General features: G+C 40.5%; 1 protein-coding gene across 33 annotated transcripts in view; it reads left to right on the top strand.

The window, feature by feature from the left end:
• camk2g2 (calcium/calmodulin-dependent protein kinase (CaM kinase) II gamma 2) overlaps positions 1–18,831 on the top strand; it is a 101,712-nt gene that overhangs the window by 52,614 nt on the left and 30,267 nt on the right. For 20 of the 33 annotated variants that reach the window (XM_037538734.1, XM_037538742.1, XM_017715838.2 and 17 more), the window contains exons 5-13: positions 760–825; positions 6,318–6,390; positions 9,742–9,844; positions 10,898–10,981; positions 11,077–11,171; positions 12,450–12,572; positions 14,800–14,883; positions 16,425–16,467; positions 16,792–16,854. In XM_037538734.1, the coding sequence (XP_037394631.1) occupies positions 760–825; positions 6,318–6,390; positions 9,742–9,844; positions 10,898–10,981; positions 11,077–11,171; positions 12,450–12,572; positions 14,800–14,883; positions 16,425–16,467; positions 16,792–16,854 (734 nt within the window). The remainder of the gene's footprint in view (positions 1–759; positions 826–6,317; positions 6,391–9,741; positions 9,845–10,897; positions 10,982–11,076; positions 11,172–12,449; positions 12,573–14,799; positions 14,884–16,424; positions 16,468–16,791; positions 16,855–18,831) is intronic. The other 13 variants (XM_037538739.1, XM_037538746.1, XM_037538743.1 and 10 more) reach the window with 1 other exon arrangement.

Below are 18,831 nucleotides of genomic sequence, written 5' to 3' on the forward strand. Positions count from 1 at the left end.
ATCTCCTTCACAGCTACTACTGCTGCTTTGAATGAACTACTACTGCTATTTATTTTTTTTAAATAGATTATTTTCTGGATTATTTCTGCAGTTTTGATGAAGTTGATAAAGTACTGCAGAAATCAAGACCACTCAAAAATGATTCAGAGTGGTGTGTTGTGAAATCCTCCCTTCTATAGAAACGTAACAACTCTGAACTCCTTGAATATGCAGTTTGATGTCTGAGATGTTTGTTTTCAGTTTGGAGAGAAAGTTTTGTCCTAAAACGTTTTTTTTAATAAGAGAATCACGGTGGAGAGGAAATCTGCGTTGGTACTTTTCTCTATAATGTGCTAATTCACATCACAATCTTTGAATGACTTTGTGTACATCTCAGTCATTGAATTATGTAGGCTTTTTTTAATATCAGTGTAATTCCCCTTTGAGGGGTACCTGAAATACTTTGTCCTCCTAAGTACACTCATGTCTTTAAGGGTTATTTCATTTCAAATGCTAATGTGGCCTAAATTTGATGAAAACTCTTAAAAACCAGTTAACAATCTAATGTTCATAATGGTTCATAATAACCTGTACTCTTTTTTAAGTGTTTAATTATTATTAGAAGGAGTAAGAGTTATTTGAGTGTATATACTTTTGGTAATTCGGTCCGATTCTGCTCAAACTTTTCATATCAATAAACTTGAAGTGCCCTGAATTTCTCATCAGTGTTTGTAACCACCATGTATGAATTTACTGTTTCCCTGTTTTTGTCCTATTTAGTGTCACTGGTGGAGAGCTGTTTGAAGACATCGTTGCTAGAGAGTATTATAGTGAAGCTGATGCCAGGTGGGTGCAGTACTTGCACACCAAAGAGCGCACACATGCTCAAATACAGCAGTTTGGTGTTCTTGTTACTGTCTGACGTTTTGCAAGGACTAGAATTTGTTCCTAATTGCATAGCTGGTTTAAATAAATGAAAAATACAGTGATGAGCCTAGCTGTTGTTCATCTGTGACTTAAAATGTCGCTGCTGTTCTAAATGAGTTCTTTAAAAAAAATAGCACATTGAGAATTAGATGTGTTTAGCGGCTAGAGAAGTTCATGTTTTCACCCTCAAAGAGGCTTAAAGACCATAATCCATATACCTGAATACCGTAACACTCCTAAGTAGTGCCTTAACCTATAAACGTTTATGCTGCTGTTTAAGTACACAAGCAAGAATAGTTGCAGCTGTTGGTGAAACCAGGACACTGCCTCGTGTAGTTTAACTCCACGTTTGACTCAAAGTTACACTACTATTTAAAAGTTTGTAATCACTTGGCATGTTAATAATACGTGCTGATTTACATACAGTAAACTTTCTCATATATAAACTCATTCTGGACACATCTACTGTTGTTTTCAAATTGTGGAAAACATTAAATCCAGTCTTTTGAAGAATACTGTACATCACATTTTCATGTAGGATGCAAGGTTATGCGTGTTTATCATACTTTGCACTTCTAAAAGACCGTCTTAAAGTCCCCCAGCATTCATTCTGAGCATGGTAAATGTACATTATACATATCGTCGCTGTCCAAAGAAAGCCATGTATCTCAATTTTTGTCTATTTTATTTTTCTACATTATTTCAACACACCTGCTGTCTTTTATGCTAATTTCATGGTGAATGGACCAATAGAAATGCTCCAAAATCATTTGGAATAAAATCTCTTTACATTAACTTACATTGAAAGGTAAGTGTTTTTTACTTCTCTTGTGAAGTTGCTATTTTGGACAGTGACGTTGTACTGTGTATTAGCGTTATGGTTCAGAAATCTTTTTTGTGGTGCTAAAACCTCCCAAGTCTCGATCGGTGCCTCTTTACGAGACAGAGTGCAGTAATTGCTTGCACATACCATCTCCTCCCACTCCTGCCAGTCTCCTCAGCCTTCGTCCATTGTAAGCGTTTAGAGAGTGCAGCTCAAACACATATTTAATGCATTTCTCACCAACAGGAACTGCTGGCTTTCAGGCTGAGATATTGTAGGACAGCTTTAGTAAAGCAATGGACAGTAAGAATGCATTGCTGACAGTACGGGGCAGAAGAGGCTGAGCCTGCTGACCAGTGCCATGCTACAGCCCACATACCACAGACCGTCACTCAGTGGCCCATGGCCACTCATGCAGAGCTCTCCTCACAGTGCCCCACTGCTGCAGACATCCTGTTACCCAATGCCAACTACAATTTTGCCCCCTTTTAATAGCAAGCAGTGCAATCTTGACTAGCAGTAGAATGAGAAGTTAGAAGCAGCAGCCACACAGCATTGACCAGTCAGGCAAAAGCAACTTTCCATTGTCCATGTGTAAAAAAGGTGGGCTTACATAGTTAAATTAAACTTTGATATTCCCCAGTGCGTCTTGCAGCTGCTTTTGGAAGCATGGCGTAGCTTATTTAGAGCGTTTAAGCACTGTATTTATAGCCGATTGCGGTATAAAAATAGCCTGTTTGGGAATGCTTTAATTGGATGCCATTGCAAAAAAAAAAATAATAAAAACGACAACATTTTTAAGTCTGTCATTCCTCACAGATATTATAATTTAAAAGATCTGTTTATAGAGTCAAATTTACAAGAGTTGCCTACTTCAGTACAAGGAGAATTTTGTTTGAAATCCTGCTTTGTACACAGACATGCCCCTCAAGCAACAAGGCTCTGGCGAAGGCAGCAGGGGGAGATTTACTGGACACATACTATTAAGGTTTTGACACACCAGGCTGACATTTCAGAACTTTGAAGAAAACCTGGAGGTGGCAGAAGTCTGTATTTATAATAAAAAAAAAAGGAAACTGGAATGCCTGAAAATGCGGAAATGGTCCAGCTCAGCAGAGTAACTATTTGTATTGTGTCATAAGATGCTGGCGTTGTATGTGGATTATATCCTCTCAGTCTTGGTTCCCTTACTTGTCAGACCAAATCTCAACCCTTGCAAGAACCGTCTTGAGAGTTTCTTTTGCTTACTCAGCTCACCTCAGTTCCTTGACACTGATTCACAAGACTGAATAGCCAATCAGAGAGCTCTGCCAGTCTGCACTACCAATTCAGCATTAATTAGCCAAACTGGTGTGGACAAGGGCTGACAAGGGCATATTAGTGCCAGGGGTGCAGGACACACCATAAAAACTACTGGTAAGTGTCATCCCTATGCTCAGCAATGGGCCAACAGCAACTGAAGATGGACAGTTAGCTTGGTGTACCAGGCTCTTCAGTGGATTTTATTATGTATGTATGTATGTATGTATGTATGTATGTATTTATTTATTTATTTATTTAGCTCAGGCCTGATCTTTCTGCATTGACACTTCTTGTTGGTGTTTCTAAAGCTGGGCCTGCACTATGCAATTATTAGCCGGATTTTTGCCCCTTCGGACAAATTTTCACAATCTGAAGCAATTTTCCTAGTTGGGAGCTCAGTCGGAAGTGATTGAAGGTGCGAATGGTCTGGTGGTGCGAGAGGAGAAATGAGTCGATCTCTCGCTCTCTGATCAAACTCCTGAGTTCCTTATTTGATTTTTATGACTCAGAACATTCACCACTCCTGTATTTCAAGATAGTCATCGATATAATTGAATAAGTGATTCTGGCACCAGTCAAAGAGAGAGCAAAGGTGCACGCACTCTGCTGTGTGAGCTGCAGGCCGCAGAGACAGGAGTTGCTTAAATGCGGGCAGAGTCAGTGTCTTTACAATTTCAGGTCATCAACCAGTTTGTAGTAAATCTGTGTTTCAGCCCTATATTGATGCCCAGTTTGTGTTAAAGATGGAATTTGTGTGTGTGATACTGTTTTTGGAATTTGTTTTTTTACTAGTCATGTCGTGTATTCCCAGTTTAAGAAGCTCGTGTCTGTGGTGACCCATATTCACCATTTTAGCAAGTTAAAGCCACTGCACATATGCTCATGAATATGTATTGTGATCTAAGAACACACATGAAAGTGACTCCAAAAGAGACAACAGTGCTTGTTGAAGGGTTAACTGGCACAAGTTTTTTTTCTTAGAAGACATATTGGTATTGGCAAACGTGTGTTGTTATGGCTCATTAAGATTAAAGTAAACAAAAGATTCATTGTTTCTATGTGTTTCTGTGTAAAATGTGGCTCTTCTGGCTGAGATGAATGAGAGGGGATTTTCAAAAGTGGCCCAATCACATCTGGACTATTTACAACCAACAAGTAGCTATCAAAAGCTCTAAGCATCCTTGTGGACTTATTTGTTTTGCCTTTTCTGAATCGACACTCAGCACCTGCTTGAATCCTGTGTGGAGAAGTAGCTGCCGCAACTTGTACTTTCTTCGGGAGCCGAGACATTTGGGTGATGTGCTCACAAGTTAGTTAGCACAGTTGAGATATTAGCACCAGTATTGGCGCAGTGTCGGCACACTATCACCGTTCAGTCTACCGCTCTTCCCATCCCGAAGTGGGAGATGAATGTGAGTTCACTTTGCTTGTTCCAGCCTAAGCCTGCTGTCCATTCACTTTTTCAAACAGCTTGGGTGTGTAGCCGTCCAGGGTAGACATTCAAATAATCCTCAAGGAACCAGAATGTCACTACTGCACCACTTAAGATGGATCGGATTCAAGCGAGTCTAACCAAACCTTTTTTTTTTTTTTTTCAGATTTTAAGAGCTACGCAGCAATTTTTTCCCCAGAATTTCTAGTTTTAGGAATGTCTTAGAATGTATTAAATGGAACTCTGTTTGGAATCTGTTTCCCCCGTAACTGCATTGGACTCACAGTGCGTATCGTCTCGCAACCCCGTATCAGAAAAAAAGAATATTTACATGCATATAGTGACACCCTGAATGCTATATATGACCCAGTTTATTGAAACCAGCATGCTGCTCATTTCATCAAGCACAGAACCACAGAGGGAATGTGACTGGGTCAGCAGGCCTCTAGGAATCTTGACATTTCACTGAGAACGGCCTAGGAGAAAAGGAGCAGAGTGGGTATAAGGAGGTGGGGGTCCTGAGGATGGAAGGGGATAACACATGGGTATGACATGAGATCAGAGACTTCAGATGAACCCCTACATATGCACTGATGTGTATGTTGGAGTAAGAGCACTGAGTGAGGGCAGTTTCTAGTGGAAAGTGCTCGGGAGTTTGGGGAATGAAATAGAAAGGAAGGCAGGTTTTACAGATTTTGCCAAATTCGAGATCCACAAGAGATCCTGAGAACGGCAAGTTAAGATTCTAGTCCTTTATCACGTCCCTCATTCTTTTTGCAAGATCCGCTTTAGTGTTCTCATTAGTGTTCATTATTCAACATAAACCATCTTCTCTAGAATCAGCAGCTCAGCTCTTACCTCAGCTGACCTTTCATACAGTAGTTAGTGATACAGCAATTCTTGTGGGTTCTTTAAAAGCTCAGTTTGTGCCTGCGCTGGTCATTTTCCTTAGTTGTAGGAATGTGTAAATTTGTGCAGTTCAGAGCAGTGATTATTCAAACATTACACACCATCCTACAGTATAGTCCCGAGAAAATCTGAAACATGGGAAAATGCCCTCCTGTGTACGAGGCAGCCGGGATTTGGCTTGTGGAGTTGGTGTGCAGTGATAAATGGGAGTTTAGCAGCAGAGAATTTGCATTGGCATTGAGTTGGCACGGGAAACATATCTATTCCTATTCTGCAGCGTCTCACCGGCAGTATTCATAACCAGAGAAACAAACCATCCATCCACTTACAGCTGTTCAGTCCACACACGCAGCAGCCTGCAGACCTGCTGGCGTAAGATACACACAGCACAGTGACTGGACCGAGGCTGTTTACCTACTTTGTTACCAGTTCATTAATGTTAACTGATTATCATTTTCTTTCTATTTCTTTCTTTCCATTTCTTTCTTTTCTTTCTTTCCTTTTTTCTTCCTTTGTTCATTTTTTTCTTTCTTTCTTGCTTTCTTTCTTTCTTTCTTTCTTTCTTTCTTCTTGCTTTTCTTTAATACTTGTCTTCTATTTTCGTTCCTTTTTGTGGAATTTCTTTCTTTTTGCTGTTCTTCATTTTTGTTTTTTTTTTCTTTTTACTTTTCTTTCTTTTGTTCATTTTCTCTTGCTGTCTTTGCTATTCTTTCTTGTCTTTCATTTTCTGCTTTTGCTCTTCTTAATTTTTGTTTTTTCTTTCTTTCCTTTTTTGAGTTTTCTTGCTTTCTTACCTTTTTCTTTCTTTTTCTTTGTCTCTTCTTTCTTTATTGATGTCTCCTTTTTGTTTTGTTGATTTACTTTACCTCTCTCTCTCTCTCTCTCTCTCTCTCTCTCTCTCTCTCTCTCTCTCTCTCTCTCTCTCTCTCTCTCTCTCTCTCTCAGTCACTGCATTAATCAGATCCTGGAGAGCATCAGCCACATCCACCAACATGACATTGTGCACAGGGACCTCAAGGTGAGTCGTGCCGTTGCTGTGGCAACTTGCCACAAGAGAACAACACGTCATCCGGCGACCCCAATCCCCCCCTGAACCCTTCACATGGCAACCATGGGGAATCACGCATGCACCCACACATACGTAGGCCTGCAGTAGCAGACTCTGTGCTCCGGGTTGGTGGAGAGTCACTGCAGAGCGAAGTTTTTTTCCCGCTGTGCTGTCTTTGAGCTCACTGCACTGCTGACGTCAGAGCACCGTTGATCTGTATTATCCAATCAAACACAATACTGGCAAATATCACCTAATACACGAGGGATGCGTTCATCCTCTGCGGTCCGTCTTTGAGTCTGAGCGTTCCATTAGATTCGGCACAAACCGTGTTTGTTTCCTTGCGCTGAGGAGCTCTACAGCTCATTTGCTGCTGCTGTGTTTGCGCTCTGAATGTGCTGTAAATGATCCAGTGAGCTGTAGGTGATGAGCTCTGTGTGTGGGTTTGTGTGTAGGAGGGAGGAAAGAGTGGAACAGTGGAGAATAATCTCCCCTGACAGTTCCTGAGGGGGAATATTGGCCTCTGTGGTTCTCTGTGAGAGAGGCAGAGGGGGCTGACATGGAGATGAAGAGATAGCAGAGAAATAGTGAGACAGACTGAGAGACCAGCTGCTATGCAGGACCCTACTGGTCTTCAGTCTCTCTCTCTCTCTCCCTCCCTCTCTCCCTTTCGCTGTCTCTGTATTTCTCTTTCTCCCTCTGTCTCTGTTCCTTTTTTTTGCTCTCTTTCTGTTGTTTCTCTTTTTCTATTTTTGTCTTTTTCTTTCTTCTCTTTTTCTTGCTGTTTCTCTTCTCTCTTTTCATTCTCCTCTCTCAGCATCTTTCGTCTCTCTAACTCTCTCTGTCTCTCCCTGTCTCAGTATCTTTGTCTGACACGATCTCACTCACTCCCTATATCTCTTTGTACATGCTCACTCTCAGTATCTCTCTCTCTCTCTCTCTCTCTCTCTCTCTCTCTCTCTGTCTCTCTGTCTGTCTGTCCCTGTCTGTCTGTGTAAAGGCCAGAGGCTGAAGGTTTTGTGTAGGTAAGCTACAGGGAGCATAAAACAGACGCAACAACAAAGAAAAAGAAACACACACAAGAAAAGTGCAAGTGGCAGGACGGTTGCCATAGCAACAGGTGTGACGTCAGGGGTGGGCAGAGGCACGGCTCAGCAGAGATGGAGCATGGACTAGACTAGAGAGGGCTGAGGAGTGAGACAGTGCGCAGTTTAGTATTTTCCCTCCAACACAGCAGATTATCAGCTAATTATGAAGTGGAATCAGGGAGAACTGTAGGTTGGTGGTCTGCACAATGTTTCTACAGTGGGCTCAACTTCAGTCTTGTCCTTATCTGGCAGACAAAGGGATATTTTTTGTTAATCATTGATTGATGTTGTGTTTAGTAGCCCATAATCCATTAGTTTTACCTACCTATTATCACATTATGAATGTTTTGGATCTGTTACCACTAGTAAAGCATTTTCAAACATAATTAATGAATACAGCATTTTTATGAACCTACATTGCTTAATGTATGTTAGTTTACATTATTGATTCATATCTGATAAAGATGAAAAAAAACTCCACTGTGAATGGCCAAAGAGTTGCATCTGGACCTTTATTCCGGTTTCCTGTCCTTCAGTTTACACTGAAAAAAAAAAAAGATGCAACTTTTAAACTAAAAATAAATATGTTAATTGAATTCCGAATATTAATTTGATTTGTCTTTTATATTCTGTAACTCCTTATTTGACATTTAATTAACTGAAAATTTTAAGCCAAACAAGTTACTTATTTTGTTGAAAAGTTGGGAAAAAAAGATTAAACGTTTTCCATGTTTTTTTTTTTTTTTTTATAAATCACTGGTAGTTGACCAAACTTTTGATACAATCTAGTATGGCTGCACAATTTATGGTAAACAATTACAATTTTTCTGACTTCTTGTTGTGGTCATTATTTAAATGTGATAATAATATAATTCTATTAATATATAATTAAATTGCTCTTTCAGTTTTCACTTTCAATGTAAAAATTGATCATCCCCTACCACCTACCATAGGTGAATGTTTGACCAGCTTCCACAAGCATGAGGAGAATATTTTCCAAGAACCAAAATTCCCGTTATGTAGGCCTGTGTGCAGACCACTGCTCTCAGCTATGCAGCACCAGAGCTCTCCAGGGTTGAACTAGAGGGACTTGAGACATGTGTCTCTGCACTGTGTGCAGTGGCGTCTGACAGGTTTCGGGGGGATTCTCTTTAACATGCAGAAAGAGGCTGGCCTGTAGGTCAGTAAGGTGAGACATGGCTTACCTCTGCCATCTTAGTGTGAGCTAACGCGCCCTCTGCACTGCCTCTGTGTGAACTGTGCCATTAGTATGCGGTCGCATCTTGCCTTCGACCCTGCGTGCATTTGTGCGCTCACACACAAGATACACATGGGTTTAGCTTGAGGTCTGCTTAGTATTCCAGCCAACCAGTGATGAAAGACTCCTCTGATGGGACTTGCTGTTTGCGTTTATATCTGTTAATACTGATCACAGATGCTTAAGCCATTTCTGTGAGTAGGTTTGATCATGAACCTAAACATAATTGGCCTAAGGATAAATAAGGGATGTTGATCTAGGATGGCAGAGAGAGAGTATTTCTCATTGTATGCATTTACATGCACTTTTTCTCAGCATATTCTGCCACGCTGGATGCAATCTCATCAAAACATGTCCCTATTGACCTTGCTGTGCGCAGCTTTACAGTCATGCTGGAACAGGAAAGGGCCCGCCCCAAACTTTTGCCATGAAATGGAGGCACACAATTGCCTAAAACATCTTAAAACATTGCCCTTCACTTGAGCTAAGGGGTCGAGCCCAGACCATTATCCCTCCTCAAACAAACTTCATTGTTGGCACTATGCATTCAGGTAGGTAGCGTTCTTGTGGCATCTGCCAAACCCAGATTCAAAAGACTGCCAGATAGGGAAGTGTCATTCATCATTTATCACTGTGCTGCAGATCTACAATGTCACGACCCAACCATAACCCAATAATGCACTGCGGAATGCAACAGAGTTCTCCATTGCAGTGAATGGGAAGTGGCGAGGTAAAGTTGCAAGTAGACGTGTGGTCACGTGAACTTTGCTTTCTTAAAAAACAACTGCTTTTCTTGAGGGAAGAGGGCTTTCAGCTTTCATGACTTAAATATCACGTATAACTTCTGGGTGTTTATAGCTGATTTGTTTGTTTTATAGATAGAGTGTATAAAGGGGATGGACAAGTTAAAGTTTGAGGTGAAGGTTTAACTTTTTTAACTCTTTCACATTCTCTTTCACTCTCTCATTATCAAAGCCTGAGAACCTGCTGTTGGCCAGTAAGATGAAGGGGGCAGCAGTGAAGCTGGCTGACTTTGGGCTGGCCATTGAGGTGCAGGGTGACCAGCAGGCTTGGTTTGGTAAGAACTTCCACACCACTCTCCTCTCATCCCCATAATACATCTACCCAGGGTTGGGCTCAGTTCAGTTCCTGAGCTACCTCCTTATATTTAATGAAATAATGACTAATGGCCCAAATTTACACACAGAATTTCTCTGAATTGGCCTGGTCTTTTAATCACTTACCCGCTTGTCCCCTCATTCCCAGTTCCTGATCTTCACCATGCACTGAACATAATAAAGTCCCACATCTAATTTCCACTGAGGTTGGAAAGTTTAGAGGATGTTGAGTGGGTGTGACTCATGTTCAACTACCGAGTGTTTATAGACCTCTGAAAGCCATGAGGGTCACTCACCAGCTTGCACGCAGGTCATTCACACAATGAGTATGTGGGTTTAGCTTTTCTACCAGATTTGGAGTTTCTTCATTGTTATAATTGCCTCTCAAGTCACAGTGACCTCTGCTTTTAAGGCTTGATTTTTTTTTTGTCCTGCCTTTTGTAAGTTCAGTGGATTGTAAACACAAAGTGGTACCAAATGACTTTGTTCTTGCTTGATCATACAGTTCAGATCTGCTGTCGTCATATGTGAGCAGATCTCTCGCTGCTCCCAGTGTTTAACAAGTACATAATGAAGAAAAAAAAACATTGATTAACTTACTTTGGGTAACAAGTAAACATTGATTAAAATAAACTTCAGACCAATTAGGGTTATATAAAAAGCAATATTTCTTTCAGATATAGTACTTAATTTGGAGAAAATGCATTTTTATCTACAGTTAATACTGTAGTATTAAATAAACATTGTTTTAGTTACAAGCTTAGCTTTTGCATAACTTTTTAAAACTGTCATGTAAACATATTTCAGAGGACCACAGAGGAAATTAGATGAGTGGCTTTATTGTGTTGTTTTGATGCTTGATAATTCACATCATATATCAGGATCATGTGCTTGCATTTAGACCGGTTTTTATAAATAAGTGTTCTATTCGTCTTTGGATGCATTTCCCTCAATCCAGGATGTCATTCCAGTTCTAATGGTGTTTGGTTTTCATCTCTGTTTTCCTTCTGCAGGTTTTGCAGGCACACCTGGATATCTCTCCCCTGAGGTTCTGAGGAAGGACCCCTATGGCAAACCGGTGGATATTTGGGCCTGTGGTGCGTCCCCTGGGTTCATTTTGGTTTTCTTTGGCCTGTAATGAGGGTCCTTGTGTCTGGTTTAACCCATCTTGTGTGTGTGCGTATGTGTGCAGGGGTGATTCTTTACATCCTACTGGTGGGCTACCCCCCCTTCTGGGATGAGGACCAACACAAACTGTATCAGCAGATCAAGGCTGGAGCATATGATGTGAGTAATCAGATTCTTAAGAGTTTGTTTCCCTGTACTTACAAACAAACAGAAAACTAGTCTCGAAACAAGCTTATTATAGAAGACGTTCGGAAGTTGCTGAATATTGAACACTTTCATGAATTCTTTAGTCCAAATCATTTTACAGCTGTACATCTTTATAATTTGTTCTTTCAGAGATGCGAGTAATTTTCCGTAGAAAGAAAAATTTGTGGTATATGAGTGATGTGCGCAGTTTTCGCAGGCTGTTGGCTGATCACACATGCAACAGAAAGCTTTAGAGAAAGTGAATGTAACCAGAACTGTTCTATTACTGTGTTGCTGCAGTTTTGAAAGTTTATCTAACTTCATAAGAACAGCTTTGGTAAGGCATTCTCTTATGTCCGTCTCATCCTAACACCTTTATTGTTAGTATATATTGTTATATAACGGTTATAGTATAAATATTTGCGTTATATAATAAATAAGGGTGTAAACGTGAATCTGAAGGTGGTGATTCAATACCATTGATTTGAAATATTCTGATTTATTTTGAGTTTTACCATATCAGGTTTTAATTATTTTCCAAGTATTAAGAAAAACGATGAAACTATCGTCAAAATTCACGATAGAAATTAAATTAGAGTTGCCTTATTGACAGTGTTTCTGTCTTTTTCCCTTGTAAGGCTGTGTTCTGAGGCACGTTTCCAGCTCAGATTAAGAGACCTTTATTAGTCCCACAATGGGGAAATTTCACCTCCGCGTTTAACCCATCTGTGAAGTGAAACACCACATACGCACTAGTGAGCACACGAGCACACACACACACACACACACACACACACACACACACTAGGGGGCAGTGAGCACACTTGCCCAGAGCGGTGGACAGCCCAATCCGCAGTGCACGGGGAGCAGTTGGGAGTTAGGTGTCTTGCTCAAGGACACATCAGTCATGTGCTGTCGGCTCTGGGGATCGAACCGGTGACCTTCCGGTCATAAGGCTGGTTCCCTAACCTCCAGCCCACGACTGTCCCTCAGTACGCTATTATAACGTTGCTAATGAGCCAAATAGGGAAACTGAAACCTGCTGGGCACTTTGCTCCCCACCCTTATCTTCGAAATAGAAGCATGAGTGTTTTAGCTTCTAGTGGTGTGTCGTATTGTGTCGAACTTCCCACCTGTAACGCTGCTGTAAAGATCTGCTCCGCTTTGCTGAACTTGTCACAGGCTCTTCACAGTTCAAATGCGTGCTAACTGTCATTCATCTCTTTCCTTTGCTTCATACTCTTGTCTCAGTTCCCTTCTCCAGAGTGGGATACTGTTACCCCAGAGGCCAAGAACCTCATCAACCAGATGCTGACCATCAATCCAGCAAAGAGAATCACTGCTGACCAGGCCCTCAAGCACCCATGGGTCTGTGTAAGTGCCTCAACTCTCAGCTTCAAGTACTTACAGAATTTCTGTGTTTAGACATGTCTTTTGTGGCCACTCAGTACATTAGCCTCAGTGCAAGACCGCCACTGGCATGTATCTAACAAAACGCTGAGCTTGATCAAACAGAAAGACTGATTCTGTAGCTGGGGCTCTAGGTGTCCACAAGGTGACCTAATCAGGATCAGCCTGTGTTACTCTCCGCTCGGAATCTGTTTGCTGACCTTGTCCTGAGACGCATTTGTACACCACCGCTCATATGTACTAGAAAAAATGATCAAAAAAAAATGTATCCTCTAAAAATTGAAAATATTTATTTATTGTGCATTACATTTTCTTTTTATGCCCAGAGATTTTTTTTTTCTTGATGTTTCTTTTTTTCTGGTAGATATGAGCAGTGCTGTACAAAATACAAAACTTTGCTTGAGTGAAAGTAGAAAAACTTTTAGCTACATGATGCTTGAATAAAACTGAAGTGCTCTACATAAATTTCTACTAGAGTAAAAGTTTAAAAACGTGTGCTTCTAAATGTATGTATTAATGGTAAAAGTACTGTTAGTTATTACAGTTATGATGCTGTATTATTTGAATGAACAATGCCCGGGGAGCAGTTGGGGGTTAGGTGTCTTGCTCAAGGACACCTCAGTCATGTGCTGTCGGCTCTGGGGATCGAACCGGTGACCTTCCAGTCACGAGGCTGGATCCCTAACCTCCAGCCCACGACTGCCCCAATTTAGTATAATATAATAGTAATAATATAATTTACAGGGCTTTTCCTTTTGATATTTAAAAATGCTTGTGAAAAATGTTAAAACCCAGCAAAGTTTGAATGAAATAACAAGAACAGAGAAATAAAGCACTGCTTAAAAACCACCGGACAGACTTATCTTACAACACCCTGGACGTGGGCGAATATTCTGATGAGCATGCGTGATTGAACTCTCTGTTCAAGACTTCAGTCTGCTACACTACTGAAGCAGAACTAAACAAAACATCGTGAGTGTGTAGAAATGAGTAAAACATACACAGGTGGTGTTGTGAATTGCTCCGCTATGTCAGCGATGGCCGCGTGGGCTGATTGACTGAACAGACGAATGGACATTTTTGCTAGCTCAGTTATGCTAACAAGGTTAACTCTTGTTTGTCATTAGCTTTTAAAAAGAAACGCTTTTTTTGTTAATGCTGTGTGGGAGAGACAGCCGATACCAGCCTTGTGATTGGTGAGGGTAATGCTTATGTATGCCCGCCCAAAGTTTACAATGCATGTTGTGTGCCCACACGAGCAAGATTTAACTTGCTTATAAAGAAAACATGAATTCATGTTTGCTCTGGCTTTAAGAAAAATATGAATAGAATACATCCTGAAATAATGCTTTATCAGAATTGTTTTCACTTTCTTAAAAGTCCTACACTGAATGAACATGTAGTGTGACATTATAATCATCCCGGTAGTTCAGGTGATATCTAAGCACTAAGCTTACAGGATTGATTTTTTTTCCCTTATTGATTTTCTTTTTTTCTGAACTTCAGAAATGCGTATCTTAGGTTTTGCCCTAACTTTGTGATAAGATAATCATTTTATTAAAATTGTCTTTGTGTACTCGTTAGTGACAAAGCGAACGAACAAGAAGTTAATAGTAGCTGTGAGAGACTGAGATTGATGGATGGATCTAAAACTAGCTTTCAGTGACAAACATAGATCTGTGATGGTTTTTCTAGTTTGTGCTATAATGATGCACCTGTACTGTGTTTTTGATTGAAGGTGAACTCAAGTGCCTAGGATAAGATCATTTACTGATAACACTTCACCTTGTGCTGCTTCTTTTTTGTCTGAGCTTTCTGTGAGTTTTACCACTAAAACAAACTTCAAAAGTGCTTTGCTGACATGTGTATAAGTTAATTAGTCATTTTGGTCAGGCGATTGAATGGTGGCAAAATAATGCTGTAACCACTAACAGGGGGGACTGTGTTTTAGGATGATGTCTTGCGAAATCTTTTTTGCTAACCCTCTCATTTTTAGTTTTTTTTGCTAGTCTCATATATCAAAGCTTACAAAGAGTAAATTGGGTGGTAGGACCTACAAAGAGTAACCATTAAAATGCAGTGAAGCTGGCAGTTAGTGTCTGTTAGGATGTTGAACAATCTACAAAATCTGGGCAAAGCAGCTGGTATTTGTGTCACTGTTTAAAAAAAATCTCTTCTTTCTCTCATGCAGCAACGCTCCACTGTGGCTTCCATGATGCATCGTCAAGAAACTGTTGAGTGTCTGCGCAAGTTCAATGCAAGGAGAAAACTGAAGGTATTGTTTGCAAAAAAAAAAACACCCAAATTATCCATATTTTCAGTGCTTTACAGTTGAGAGGAACGATTCACACACATTAAGGCTAAAGAGATTCAGATTCAATTCCACATATTTCATGTTAGCATACCTTTATTCGGGTTATATCAGCTTTAGTTCACCATCTCAGATAGCTTGTGAGTCCAAATACACCAGGTTGATTCTCCTTACATAATTACAGAAATTGCTGTGGTGACTTTTAACTTCTGGTTAGCCAACTGTCATAATCAGGAGTGAACTGGGAGGGCCTGCCATTAGAGCCAGTGCCTTTTTTGCCCTTGACATCATGGGAAAATCCAAGCTCTCAGAAAAACCTCAGGAAGGCGATTGTAGGACATCAGTACAAACAGTTGTATGCAAGTCTAAAAATCTTAGGGCATCAGTAGATACTACATTGTTCAGAATGAAAGCTCAAATTAGCTTCCAGGGCTGAAGAACTTTAATCCAAAAGGTTCAAGTGAACCCCAAGACAATAATAAAGAGAGAGTTGGTGATATCAGGTCACAAAATATCTATATTCACCGTTAAGAGAGCCCTATATCGTCTGGCTTGGAAGGCGATGTAGGAAGCAGCCCCTACTCCAAGAACAGCATATAAAAGCCAGACTGAAGTTTGCACATGATCACCAGGACAAAGACCAAGCCTTTTGAGGTGTTCTAAAATTGCACTGTTTGGCTGTGATGATCAGCACTGTTTATGGAGGAAAAAACAGTGCTTTTTATCCAAAGAACAGCATCCCAACAGTGAAGCAAAGAGGTGGCAGCAGCATCGTGTTGCGGGAGTGTTTTGCTAAGTAAGGGGCTGTTCAGAAAATAGATGGCATTATGAGGAAGAAGTCTTACGTAGAAATACTGAAGCAACATCTCAAAACGTCAGCCAGAAAATACAGTTTGGTCGTAACTGTGTCTTCCAGCAGGACATTGATCCTAATCCTTCCTCTACAGCTGTAACAAAATAACTTAGACACCAAAGTGAAAGTATTGGATGGGCCATCATAAAAGCCCTGACCTGAATCCAGAAAAACAGCTATGGACTGAACTGAGGAAGCAAGGAGGCCTCCAAATCTGACAGATTTACAGCAGTTCTGTCAGGAGGAGTGGACAAAAATTCCAGCAAAGTATTGTAAAAAGCTTGTTAATGTCTAGCACAAGTGTTGGTTCAAAATAAGGAATTGAATGGCAGTGGCACCAAATAGTTACCAAGTGTATATAAGCCTTTGACCCACCGAAAATGTGATGTAAATACAACCTGGAACAAATGTCTTGGGACTATTATTTTGAAATTACATTATAAAAATAAGGCACATGCCCTCAGTAACTTAACACAGGAAATGTAAGATAAGATGAAATGTGTGGTGTATGAGTGTCTTTAGTCTTGGTGCATGTAAACTTTTGTCCTCAGCTGTATGTATTTTCTTAGGCTTTAGATTACATCGAACATTTCGTTGCATTTGATGAATTTATAACATAACGTTAACAAGCTTATGTCTCTGTTTTCTGCAGGGGGCCATTCTTACCACCATGTTGGTGTCTAGGAACTTCTCAGGTGAATAACTCGTAGACTGTGAATGTATATTTCCCCCAAACTTCAGCTTAGTCTTTTTAAACACGCAATCGTACTCTTCCTTTGTAAATAACAAGTAGTGCTTTATATCTTCTGTTACTCACTGTTAGAAAGAAGTCTGAAGCTCACTTGGCAGTGTTCTTAAACGCTCTGTCTCACTGGCTTTAGCTACTCACCAAGTAGACTACCATGAGCTGTACTTGATGTTGCTTTGTGTTATGTGGGTGTACTCACCTGGTCATGAGTGCAGTGAGGTGTGGCCTCTTAGAGTAGCCCCTCCCAACGGCATGCTTCTTTGTCCAATAGTGGGCCGGCAGCACACCAGCCCCGCCGCCCCCACCACCAGCACGGCTGCGCTGGCCCAGGAAGGTAGGTGTGAAGAGGGCACTGTCCACCTCTAACCCTCGCTCTGCCCGCATGTGTGGCCTGCGGGAGAATGCCCTACCCTCGCTTACCCACCCACTTGCACCGCAAATGTTCCCACGCACTCACACACTAGTGTGGGGGACAGTTTAATTCCAGATCAGCAAATTCAGGTGATGGTTTAAGCTGTTATCACTATTCAGTTTAAGGCTTATTAACTCAGTAACTATTATGGAGCTGCTATGTAATGTGTTATTACGAGAGTGAGTAATAGAGTAAACTGATGGGTGCAGTTTACTGCAGAGTTTTTCAGCTGTGGTCCTGAGACGGGGTCCTGCACAGTTTGGGCTCATTTGCTTATTGCCAGATTTTATGTATATTAGGGATGCACTGAAACTTCAGCTACCGAAAATGGTGGAAAAGTAGTACTTGCAGTTTTTAGGCAAAAGAGGAAGAATGACTGACTGTATTTTGACTGAAATAATGATTAGATATGCCTTGAACATTGAGGATGTTTCAAAATTTGAGATTTTACTAATAATGTATTGAATGACGCCAGCCATTTTACTTTGGTGCACTAGTCAATGCAATGCAATGCCTTTAGACATGTAGGGTGATGAGATTCTACTACCACATTTTATTACCACTGGTTGAAGATGAGAACGTTGGCTGGTCTCATTCTAACAGCCTCTGGTGCATTTTGGCTCGATGCATGCTGCCGTTCAGCACAGTGTAATTCTAATTGTCAGAAGTTATTATTTAATTGTATAATAAGTAATAATTTTAATAATGAGTATTAATTTTAAACTTATTTATAGCTGTGTGTGTTCTTGGTGGAAAAAGAGGTAAAACAAAATTTGAAGGAGATAAAAACTATTGACTTGATATCTGTGCCGAACTGTAACACCAAGCCAGATTTAGCCATTTATAGTGGTTGTTTTCCACATGGTTACCCAAATAAGATTATTGCGTTACAGGCGCAGGTTTATAATTCATTGTCTTGGATTTTGTCGCACATGTTGTTGCCTACTACATTCATTTCTGTAAATTAATTTTATGTAAACTATTTTTTATTTTAGTTTTCAGCTGAGTGCGTTGCGTTTTCGGTTTCCATTTGGACCAAGACTTTTCTTTTCGGTGCATCACTAGTGTACATTTCTGATTTATGGGGTTCGTTAAACAAAAAACATGAAATATCTGTTTTGAAATCAGTATTACAAAAGTTAGTCAGCGAAGATGAATTTTCACTACTGCATATCCTGAATTTGTTGAAGTGGAATTGAGTCCCCAGCACTGATGTAAGCATTCTGTCTCATTCTGGTTATGGACAAGCCTTCCTTGCTTCATGGAACTGGATCAAGCCTAGGCTAAAAAGGCCCGTCTTCTGCTGCCAAGTCCTTCTTTTACCCGAAACCAAAATGATGCAACAACATCTTTAAACAAGTTTGTTCATGTAAACTTGTTAAAAGATGTATTATTGCAAACTGATCATTGAAGATGTCACCCCAGAATGCATTATGCACTCCTGATAATGTCCGCGAAGGAGTCATTATGCATTCTTGGGTTTGGAGATGGTGAAGGGTGATGTATAGGTGGAGGGCCAATACAAAAGGCTTTGACCTGCTGAGCGGGGTCACTGTAAGCCCACACCACACTGTTGACTTTTAGAGTGCTTTTGGTTACAGTTCAAGCTTACCATGTTACCTTGGTGTGTCTCATGGTGACCCGTTCCCCAGGCCTCAGTCCTGTCTGAGAATCTCACCACAACACACACAAGCAGCAGTGTGAAAGTGGGTTTGGATGCAGCCTTGCAAAAGCAATGTTGCTTGTACAGCTTGGGAGAGAAATGATGAAAGTATATGTTGTTGAAATAATGTGTGTACGAGAGTACATTTTCTGTGTTTTTGCTTGTGCGTACGCATGGTTTTTGTTTTTTTTTAAAGGTTTTCTTTCAGTTGTATTTTATTTAATTTAATTATTCAT

The sequence above is a fragment of the Pygocentrus nattereri genome, chromosome 5 (genome assembly GCF_015220715.1).
Source record: "Pygocentrus nattereri isolate fPygNat1 chromosome 5, fPygNat1.pri, whole genome shotgun sequence".
NCBI lineage: Eukaryota > Metazoa > Chordata > Actinopteri > Characiformes > Serrasalmidae > Pygocentrus > Pygocentrus nattereri.